At 39.1% G+C, this 12,073-nt stretch overlaps 1 protein-coding gene across 2 annotated transcripts in view; it reads right to left on the bottom strand.

Annotated features, from left to right (window-relative positions):
• The window catches only part of LOC113194887 (uricase), a 31,653-nt gene extending 20,104 nt beyond the window's left edge, over positions 1 to 11,549 (bottom strand). For both annotated transcript variants that reach the window (XM_026406170.2, XM_026406171.2), the window contains exon 1: positions 11,483 to 11,549. In XM_026406170.2, coding sequence (XP_026261955.2) covers positions 11,483 to 11,512 — 30 coding nt within the window. In that variant the 5' untranslated portion in view covers positions 11,513 to 11,549. The remainder of the gene's footprint in view (positions 1 to 11,482) is intronic.
• Positions 11,550 to 12,073: the final 524 nt, after the last annotated feature.

A 12,073-nucleotide genomic window follows, 5' to 3' on the forward strand; every position in this document is an offset into this window, starting at 1 on the left:
GCCACCTGGCTGCAGAGAGAACTATGCTTTTAGCACAGAGACGTAATAAAAGCCTGGTGATTCATTAGGACGCTAGTCTGAAGCTGGAGCTTTAGCTAATGAACACGTTCATCTCCATTGGTAGAATCCACAAGACTTGTCACTGGCTTTACTGGTGATTGAAAGGAGGGAACAGAGAGAGAGAGAGAGAAAAACCTATTTCATTTAGCATGGAAATTGAGCATTAAAATGGTAATGAGAGTGACAGAAATGAATATAAACAGAAAACAGCACACAGTGGGAGTCTGGGTAGGAAGACAAGGAACCTCACTGAAATAGCACAGTTAAGATGCTCAGATACACAATGGGTCACCTAAAAAGAAATTGTTTTTCTTAAAAAATTATGGGTTCCTCTGAGGGGAACAGAAATTATTGCTATTCCCTTAATCAAACTGTGGCATGAAAGGCTGTTTCAAATTCTGGGGATGGAACTGGATGAAGCAGGCTCTTGTGAGTCTTATAACAACACTGGCAGTGGAGGTGAGGTGGCTGGATTTGGTCCTTCCCAGCCAGGAAACTGAAGGGAAACTCTTGGAAAGGCCCCTCCAAGGCCTCGAATCCAACCTTCAGGAAAGTTGCAATCAAGAAAAGGGTAGATAAGGAACCTGACAGCATATCTGAGACATTGTAATAAGAATTTTAATGCCGACAGGGAAGGAGAAACTCTTGTGTAATTATAATGGCTTTGGTGTCAGGCCAGTTCCAGATTCTGCTCACCACTTATAGCTTGGTGGCTTGTGACAAGTGATTTAATGTCTCTGAGCCTTCGTGTTCCCATTTGCATCAATGAAGATAACCACCTCTACCTGTAGGCTGCTGGCGAATAAGGGTCTGACTCTGTTCTGAGCAGCAACCTTGACCATGACAGTCCCGCCTGTGGAAGCCACAGCAGCCAAGGCACATTGATCAGGGGCACCAATTTGGGGGGAGGAAAGCACAGCTGGCAGCAGTATGAGGAAGACTCTGTCAAGTCTTGAGCCAGAAGGTGTTCTACCTGGGGGAAAAGGCACTTGGCTGCTTGGAACCCCTAAGTGGCATGAACTGGGGTCCAGAGTCAAAGATCTCTGAAATCAGTATTGTCTCCGACATTCAGCAGGACTCAGCACAATGTAGTCTTCAGTCCCATCCCCTGCAGTGAATATCCAAGCGCTGTGGTAGACAAGTTTGTAAAGTGGTATCTATGTGACGCAGAGAGATTACATGACAGCCACCCTTCAGATCCACACCTCTCCAGCTTCCTGCCTGTTCACACCCTGCTTCAGACTCTACTTCAGCAATCCTGTGCTAATTGTGCTGCCCAATCCTGTGCTAATTGTGCTGCCCAGGCTGGGCAAGCTTCCTCTGCCTGTTGGCCTTTGAATTTGTTATTCCCTTTTTCTAGAACATTCTTTCTTTTTCTTGCTACCCAACCACCAACCGCTTCGCCTGCCTCATTTCTTCTAGTTGAACTTCAGATGTCAGATAACACTTCCTCCAGGTATTCTGCCCCGTCCTTCAAGTCTGGAGTAGGTACCTCTTTTTATGTGCTCTCAAAATACTTGTTATTTGCCTTAGAATCTTTGTCAAATTGTACTGCAATTGCCTTTTCCTGTGCCTGATTCATTCCAAAACAGTAAACTATGAAAGCAGGAACAAGTTCTTTCTTGGTCGCCATGGCAACCCCAACACTCAGCACAGTGCCTGGAACATAAATAGGTGCTTGATAAATGTGTCATGAATGAATGGATGTTGCTGCTAACCACCTCCGCTGCTTGTGTGATGACACAGAATCGTCAACGAAAATACACAAAAGATTTCAATACAGGAAGAGCTGCTTCAGCCAGGACCCCATCAGGAACTTCCTCTTCCTGAGAAAGTGGAGATAGGAACTGTGCCTTCTGATTCCTGCAGCCTGAACAGAGAGCAGAGACCCAGGAAGGACAGAAATAAGTGCACAGGGAGTCCATGAAGCAAAGTGTTCCCATTGCTGAGTGCAAGGCAGCCATCCCAGGCCAGAGATGGTTTGAGATCAGGGAGGGGTCAGCACTTCTTAGCAAGAGCCTGGATGAAGCTAAGAAAAACTGGGACCAGAGCAAAGCTCGAGTAAGCAAGTTTTACTGAGCAATGAGTCAAAATAAAATGGACCTAAACATCTGAGCCTGGAGCAGGATGGAACAAGTCCAGGATGGAACACCCCAAAGAGTCTCTCAGCAAGATTTGACAATAGATCATGGATTGGACAAGCACGAGGCTGAGAGGATGGGCTTTGGGCTTTGAAGTCAGGAAGCCCACATGGAATCCTTGTTCTGACACCTATTAACTCTGAATAGAAGCAAATTTCTCCATCTATAAAAAGGGAGTAATAGTAGTGTCCAACTCTTGGGATTGAAGTGAGGAGTACAGGAGAACAACATAAAGCTGTAGGGGAAAAAAAGATAAGTGCTCAATAAATTTTATAATTATCACTGATAAATAATAATTGTATGTCCAATTTTACATTAAAGGATCTTTCTAGTTACTTGTAGAGATAAGTAGAGTATATGCCAAACCAAACCAAAGCTGGGGTAGGTAAAATCAAATGGCTGCTACTTCTACCTGTCTACACTCAGGTAATAATGGCCTTATTTAAAGTTTCATGATCACTGATACTCATACCTTTGGTTGTCCTTCCTCAGCCCTCAGTGTGTGGTTTGAGGAAATCAACTTACAAAATGAAATTCAAGGGCTGGTGGGTAGCTCGGCACTAGAGCTCTTGCCTAGCATGCATAAGGTCCTGGGTTCAATCTCAGGAGAAAAAAATAAAAGGAAACTCAATTTCCTAGAGTAATGCTCTGCACAAAATGTCTGCAGGAATAAATCTTTTATCTGTCTCTACACAAGAAGAATCTCCTCTCCTACACATATCTTAAAATATAAAGGGATAGAGAATTATACTTGTCTACAAAGTAATGGTGGAGGGACCTCAAGGATTTGAAATGACACCAATTTTCATTTCTGCAATGAGATCATTTAGCATTTATTTGTGGGGAGTCGCTCCGAATGACCACGCTTTCCTGTCCTGAAGCACCGGGCTCTGACCAATCACTAGATTTCGTGGTGACTTGGGTGTTGTCCCAGCTCGGATACCCCTAAGGTCGGAGGAGCTGTCACAGGACCCAAAGAAGAAGGTATTTCTCTGTCTCTGAGTGATTATTTCGTGCCAGCCCAGTTCACCTGGAATGACCCAGGATGTTTGTGGGATGTTTGTCATGGGACACGACATTTGCTTATCTCTAAGCCATGTTTACAATGATGAGATTGTCATGACAGGTCAAGGGGTTTTTAGCCTGGGGTCTGTTAACTTCCAGAAGGCCCAGAAGATGGATTTTGGGTGGAAGTATGTCCTCTATGAAGTTGTCACTAAAACTATGCATTTGCAGGGCACATGGTGGATTTTTCTGGGGAATGCACGTGTATATTTCATTAGGTTCCAAAGGAGTTCATGACTCATAAAAGTTTAAGAAACATTGCCCTGTGTAAGGTGGGTCCAAATTATGGGAACACTTTGGTCAACTTGCCATCCTCCAACTGGCCATGAGATAGCACAAAGGAGGTGACTTGAACATTCTTGGTGTACAGCCTCCTGGATGCAGTGAAGCAGTATTGTAAGAAGAGAGTAAAAGAGTATGTGAGCCCTGGTGTCAGCCGACCTGCACCACCCGTTAGCTATGTGGTCCTGTGAAAATTATTGAATCCTTTGATTCCTTCCCTTTTTGATCTGAAAAATAGGATAATGTAGTACCTATTACCAGTAGTTGTGAGGTTGAAAGTAAGTACTTAGAACAGTGACTAGCATTTAGTAAGTGTCACTAAATGTCAGCTATCATCATTATCTGGCCTGCCAATTTGACAAGAAGTAGTGGCTAGAACATTTTGATATCAATTCCATCACTAAATTTAGGGAGACAGCCTTCTTTCTTTTGATCAACAGGACTGACAATATCATACCACACAGGTGCATGTTGCTTTGTTATAGTGGTATGATACTGACAAAACCAGTACCTGATAATATAAATCATATTTTGAATTATATTACAGTGTACAACTATAATTTCAATGACTCAGGAGGCTGAGGCAGGAAGATTTCAAATTTGAAGCCAAACTGGGCAATTTATTTTGAGATCTTGTCTCAAAATAAAAATAAAAAAGGGCTGGGGATAAAGCTCAGTGGTAGGGCATCCCTGGGTTCAATGCCCAATACAGGGGAGAAAAAAATCATATTTTGAATGAATCCCACTTGTTTATACACAGTGGGGGCAAATATTTATCTAGAGCTGGTGCTCTTCTCTCCTGTGCACCATGCTTTCTAGCCTTTTAGCATTTATCCAGGCTTCCTTTTAACACTAATGTTCACACACTCATACTTACATGTAACAGATTCCCAAATGAATTTCCTCATTCTCTAGTTGAGAACCAAGACAGAAAGAAGTTATGTTTCCCTGGCCATTCAGCTGGGATTTGACTTCAAGTCTGAGATTTTAACCACCCATCAGTACCACTGCCTGGAAGGTGCTCTCTCCAGGCCTTGCAGCTCATCTCACATTGAACTCCTCTGTAAAGCATGTCTCTTGTCTTTTTCCTTACAGCGCACTGGGGTGAACAGGCACTAGCTATCGAGGTCAGTTTCTTCCTCTATTATCTATGTGCGTGTCTTAGTATTGCCAATGCAATGATCTGAAGGCACCATCAAGTCACTTGACAGCGCTTTATAAATTGTCACAGACTATTTGACCAAGGAACAAGCTCCCTCAGTTTGCACAGTATTTCAGAAAATTTAAGTCATTTTTATTTTAGTAGGGAAAACATTTTTATTCCAGTATTAAGTCACTCCATGAATCCTGCTTTAGGTTCATATTTTCAAGTTACAGGATGAAGTGGAGGGTGGAAGGAGACCAACCTACACTAGTCTATATTTACCCTATAAGAACTCTTACAGAGAGAAGAAACAAGATCTGCTTATGTCACTTGTGTGTTTAAATTAGTCTAAAAGAATAAAAACCCTTGTGAAACCACCCATGAGCCTTTCTATATAACTTAATATTTTGTCAGAAGTAGTGATATTATGACACAATTTCCAACTATTTTAACCTCTTATACAAACTCATTTATTTTTTGCAAAGAATTCTTTCATTTTAGTGGCTTCTCTTAGCTGTGGTGTTATGTTTTTGATTCCAGTATGCCATGTTCCAACCATTGAATTTCTCTGTTCTGCTGGCAGAGGAAAATACTTCAGTTAAGGTTGTTGTTAATTTTAGCTCTTTTTTTGAGAGAGAGAGAGAGAGAGAGAGAGAGAGAGAGAATTTTTTAATATTTATTTTTCAGTTTTCAATGGACACAACATTTTATTTTTATGTGGTGCTGAGGATCGAACCCAGCACCCCACACATACCAGGCTGAGCGCATTACCACTTGAGCCACATCCCCAGCCCCTCTTTCAAATAATAACAGAACAAAATAAATTTTGTTCTGTTGTGTGTGTGTATTCATCAAGCATGTGTTCATATAAGTAGATTTTAATTAGAGGGAAAGTATTGGAAAAATATTAGTCCAGATAAGGAGAAACATTCATAAATTTAAATTTTAAAGTGACTAGAATCTTCTCTCAAATCTTAGAAGAGTCTCTGTAAGGATTATCTCTATCCTCCATAATAGAGAGAGATACAAAAATGTTAGTTATTTTGGACCCATCACACATGTATAAATATCACAATTCAGTTGCAATGTGCTAGAATAGGGGGAAGAATTGTGCATGAAGATGGCCTCTTTATCTTTGGAATGTGCTGGAGAGGTTCTTCTAATTCTCTGCCTAGGTTTCTTCTTTGCCTAACTGTGTTCTTGAGCATTTGTGAACAAAAAGACTTCAGAGAAACATGCTGAACTAATATGAGAAAAAGGAATATTTGTTGCAATCTTAATATCAGTTTGGTGGATCTTAATTGCATAATAATAAATCACGCATGAGAGGTTGCGAGGGGAACGGGCAAATAAACAAGGAGAGAAATGAAATACAGTAGATGGGGTAGAGAGAGAAGATGGGAGGGGAGGGGAGGGAGGATAGTAGAGGATAGGAAAGGTAGCAGAATACAACAGTTACTAATAGGGCATTATGTAAAAAGGTGAATGTGTAACTGATGTGATTCTGCAATCTGTATTTGGGGTAAAAATGGGAGTTCATAACCAACTTGAATCTAATGTATGAAACATATGTCAAGAGCTTTGTAATGTTTTGAACAACCAATAAAAAAAATTAATTGCGTAATAATGTTAAGGACAATAACAATGAGTAATAATCTTAGAGACAGCTGGTATTTTTATTTTAATTTTTTGGCTGCCTAGAATCTACTAAATGTTAGATAGGAAAATGTTGATATTCAATAAAAAAAAAATGACATGTCGCTTTAACCTGTAGAATGATTTATTGTTATTGGGAGGAAAGTGTATTATGTTTAAAATGCAACTCTGAAGGGATGTAGATGTTTCAAGAGCAGTATAATAATGTATCTGCATAATTATGGTAGAAAGGATAACCTATTACCTAAAAAAAGACTCCAATTAGGTACTCAGTTTGTGTTAATGCTTCTAACTATTGCTAAGGAAGTGAAACTCATCACCAAATGCCAAGAGAGATGCTAATTCTCCTGCCAACTTCTCCACTGAACCAACAGGTTTAGGGCAGGGACCCTGAAGAGGCCCCCAGAAGCTTCTAGAAGAGGGGCAGGAAACTCCGACTCAAGGAATTGATGAAGACTTCCAGAAATGTGTGTAGAAGACAATTTTACTGAAAGGCCTATATTGAAAGATGTTTATTTCTAAATGTACAGTCCTGAAATTAAAAATAACAGCAGCAACCATATATTGAGGGTTTGATATATGTAAGAAAATGTGCACATATTATTTCCTCTAATCCTTTATGAGAGCCCTGTGCAGTCAGTATTATTATCCAAGCTTAACAAAGGAAGACACTAGGGCTAGGTAACATCCCAGATCACAAAGATACTAGGTAATAGAGGCTGGATGAGAGCCCAGTCCCTGGGCCTCCAAGTGACACGTTCTTTCCCCGTGGAACACATTCCCTACACCCACTTTGATCCGCTTGACGAATGCTGCTAGAATCACACTCATTAAAGAGAAAAAGAAAATATGCTGATCCCAACAGAAGGAGAGAATTAATCATTCTACCAGATACTTGCATTTATATACCATTTTTCCCATTTAATCTCCCACCCACTGGAACCTACATTGTTTTATCTATTCCTCACAACAACTCTGTGAGTTGGTAAAAAAAAAAAAAAAAAAAAAAAAAAAAAATCCCTGTTTTAAAATAAAGCAGTGCAGAGATGTTAAATGAGTTGCCCAGTGTCACACAGGGACACAGGGACAGGCAGACTGGCATAGCAGAGAGTGCTATAGACTAAAATAAACACTATCATAGGCAGAAACTCATCAACACAAGACATGCCCCAGCCCAGACCATCCCATTTGCTAGCACAATAGTCATGTTTGTGTGATTGCAAGGGAGGCTGAGCTCAGGTGGATTCTGTGTTCATGTGAGTTGTGTTTGTGCTGTCAGCAGGAGGAAAAGGGAGGGGTTCAGCCCTTTGGGATGAAAGTCCAGCTTCAAGCTTTGTTAACAGAATCTTCTCCCAAATCTTAGAAGAGTCTCTGTAAGGATAATGTCTACCCTCCATAATAGAGATACAAAAATGTTAGTTATTTTGGACCCATCACATATGTATAAATATCACAATTTATACATATGTGAATAAATAAATAAATTCAGCAGCCTGACTCCTAACTCCTGGTTGAGTTGAACAACTGACTTTCATCTGGAAAAAAAAAAAAACACTGAAATTTATTTGATTTATTTGAGGTTATTTAAAACTGTTTTAAATCTATCTGCAAGGAAAAGGAAATTACTTTGTCATGGAAGAGACAGAAACAAAGTGGGAAGGAACCAGCATTCAGTGCCACCAGTTATATGCCAGGCAGGAGCACTTCACTGAGCCTGTGGGCTCTCTATGAAGGTAGAAAACAGGAGGCCCATCTTCAGCAAAGGAAGTTGAAGCTCAGTGCAGTCAGAAATCACATACATGGCTGCCTGGTCCTCACAGCTACCTCCCTGATTTATAAACAGCAGAATTAAATTATTTATAATGGGTTTTGCCTACTACATATCTGTATTTGTTTATTTCTGTGATCCCATTTAATTCATTCTAAATTCCACATCTCTCCAGATAGAAGTCTCTGAAACCTTTCTCATCCAATACCTCATGTAAGAGGCACTGTGGTAGGTCTGGAGATGCAAGAGCAGGCGAGGCAGACACCAGGCTGCCCTCATTGAGCTTACACACTAGACCAGCCAGTGAAGAACAGGTAGTTCATATTTTAGCCCTTTCAGACTGTGGGGCCTCTGTTTCAACAATTCAGCTCTGTCATTATAACCTAAAGGTAGCTATATATAACACATAACTGAGCGGGTGTGGCCATGTTCCAATGAAACTTTATCTTAAAAGTAAGCTGTGGCTCACAAGAGTGTTCTGACCACTACTATCTAAAGGAAGATGCAGGGGGAAAAAACACAAAACTAACTAGTAACACATTTTGTTAGTTATTCTAATTGAGAGAGTACAGTGAGCTTTGGGGATATACCGCAAGGACACCTAAGTCGGATTGGGGGAGATCAAGATGGCTTCCAGGAAGAATGGGCATTCTCAGGGCAACCAAGAGGAGGCTAGTGATGGACCAAATACAATTTTTCAGTCATCATTCCCTCTTCTTAGTTTTAGTTGTGTTCTTTAAATTACATTTCTCATGGACTATTTCTTTTTTACACTTTCTTATCTCTATTTATCAAAATAATTTAAGTCCTCCCCACTTCCTCCTAACATAAGTACATCAACTTTTTCCTTCAGTATGTTACATTTTAGATTTCACTTGGTCCACCAACAGTCTTGTGAAAGTCTGGCAAAAGAAAACTGAACTTAAACAGATAAATTTTATGATATGTTCATCATACTTCAAAAGCCAAAATAAACAAACAAGTGAATGAATAAATAAATCCAGCAGCCTGACTCCTAACTCCTGGAAGTCCTCACAGGATGTTTGTACTTTGATGAAGACAGCATAGACTAGGAACTGAAAAAAACCCAACTTTATCTTAATCTAAAAAAAAAAAAAAAAACAACTTTCACAGATAAAGTTTCAAGGAACATGAATTTACAGCCCCAAATCAAAAGTACATACAATAGTAAAGTATTGTGAGAAAGAGTTGCAGAAGTAACAACAAAATCTGATCTGCAAACACTTCAGATATTGGAATTAAATACAAAATATAAAATAATATATTCAATATTTTGATAGAAATAAAAGATTGAGTATATGATCAAGAAACAAGAGACCATAAAAAGACAAGTAAATCTAGAAAAGACAAAAACCAATAAAACTTGTAGAAATGCATTAAGAATGGCTTAATAAACAGATTAAATACAACTCAAAAAAACGTTATTTGGGTCGAGCATGGTGGCACACACCTATAATCCCAGTGGCTCAGGAGGCTGAGGCAGGAGAATTGCAAGTTCAAAGCCAGACTCTGCAAAAGTGACATGCTAAGCAACTCAGTAAGACCCTGTCTCTAAATAAAATATAAAATAGGGCTGGGGATGTGGCTCAGTGGTTGAGTGCCCCTGAGTTTAATCCCCAGTACCCCCCGCAAAAAAAAAAAAAAATATTATTTGGAAGAGATAAGTTAAGCAATGGATTAATGTTCCTGAATAGAGAATTAGAGAACAAGAAGATGGCTCCCAATAAGGAATCAAAGACTAATACAGTCATACAAGGAGCTAAAGCAGATAGAAGAGACATGGAATGTACTAGAAAGATGTGATGAAGCAAAAGTGGAAGACGCACTGTTTAAAGAGATCGACACAGGAATTTTCCATATTGGATGAGTAAATGAAAACCTTCACCTATGAAATCAGAAACCTGTTACAAAGTGAAGAATCCTTTCTTTTCGGCCATATGGAGCCAAGATCCAGCTAAAGCATTTTATATTACTTTAGAAGTGACTGAGTTGTGAAGGAGCCATTGTCTTCATACTTTTATACTACTTGGACTTCAAAAGCAGATAATATTGAGAAAAATATTCTTTCCTGTTCGCATTTTCTTCATTCACCAAATTCAGGAGTTTCTCTCCATACCATTACTTCGCTATTTTTAGTAAAAATGGGGACACACTGGAATCTAGGCTTCAGGCCTTGTTAAAAATCCCTGGAGACCCTCAGTGTCTATGGCATTCAACAATCACAACTATAAAAGGAAGGTTGTTTACTGACAACCAGCATGTCTGAGTCAGAAAAAGCAGGAGATGACAGTTTATTGAAAATGGCAGCTGAAAGAAACCAATCTAATAGCGTCTTTCCAGATCTTTAAATAAAATTGGATTTAGCAAATAGCATCCTAACACAGATTTTCCACATCCTACTTTGTGAGACTGTAATAATAACCTTAGTTAACATTTAAGTATCATTTACTATTACCAGGCCCTGTGCCAAGCATGTAACGAGGGAAAGAAAGCAGGAATTGTGTATATGCTTTTCAACTACTTCAACGTAGTCTTTAGCCCACATACTGAAAATAAGTTGCTTATATTTTCTGAATATATTAATTAACACCCTATACCTGGGTGCTCACCATTGTAATTTTTGCAAGATAAAATAAACAAATAAACTCAATTTCACTCCACTTTAACAGAAAATTTATCTTTATGCCATATTTTTTTTTACTGTTCTTTGGAAATCCTTTTTTTCTGCACAAAGCAGAAACCTGTATAAAATGAGACAATATCCATGGAGAAATGGTAAGAAAAATGTTTCTTGGTTTAGCCAATTTAGTCTGCTCCATGCAGAAGGCTGTTAGTCTACCAGAAATGGTACAGCTGGGCCATTGTTGAGGCGGGTGCACCAGCCTCAACAACAAGCTCATTAAAAATATCTATTTCTCAGCCCAACTGGAAGGATTCTGACTCAGCAGATTGAAGATTAGGTTCAGAATTCTGCCCTTTTTGCAGATACTGCACATAATGTGGGTCAGTAGCCCAGCGTGTTCCTCAAAAAATTGTCTTGGGAGAAGTAGAACCATAAGTCCTCTCTTTCCTAAGAACTCTGAGAACCCCCAACAGTGCCCATTGGGCCATAAAAACAGCCTAATTTGCAAGGGAATTGTTTGATCTGGATCCTCTAAATGACTCTGATCTGGATCCATAATCAGAGAGACAGATTAGAGCCATTGTGACTTCCAGAACTGACATTAACTGCTATTTACTATGACAGCATCTTTAATAATTGATTCAAGAGCACCATGCATTTAAAGAAATTCTTTTCAGATGTCTATTCATTCCTTCTTTCTTCCCAAAATAGATGAGTCTCACCTCTTTAGAGTCGTTATGGTAATGGGTCATTTTCCCTTGGCCTTCAAGTTCAGATGCAGTTTCAAGAATGAGAAAGAATAGTTTGGACAAAACGAGTGTTTGTAAGATTTTTTATTTAATCTGAAGAATAGGCGGTCAATATGTTTGCCTGATTGCATAGTAGTCAATTAGACAGCAAAGCCTCTTTAAAGCAAAGCACCACACTGAGTGGCCAAAACCAGGGAGGTGGAGAAGATATGTCAACACTCGGTGAAATTCAGCAAACTGAATATGCTCTTACTTTGGAGCAATCTTTTAAAGTGATATCTAGCAATTATTTTCTTAAGATAGAGATTATAATAAGCAACAAATCCTAATTATTATTAAGGTAATGTTTTTTGTCATTTCTATTTAACGTATGAAGCTTATACATTTGTTCTCATTCAGAATGGGAAAAACATGAGAATGTTAACTAAACATCTGCTTATCAAAATGAAGTTCCCTGCCCACCGAACTTTATATACACAATGTTCACTTTAAATATATGTATGTATACACACACACACACACACACACACACACACATATATATATATATATATATATATATAT

Source organism: Urocitellus parryii, chromosome 11 (assembly GCF_045843805.1).
Source record: "Urocitellus parryii isolate mUroPar1 chromosome 11, mUroPar1.hap1, whole genome shotgun sequence".
Classification (NCBI taxonomy): domain Eukaryota; kingdom Metazoa; phylum Chordata; class Mammalia; order Rodentia; family Sciuridae; genus Urocitellus; species Urocitellus parryii.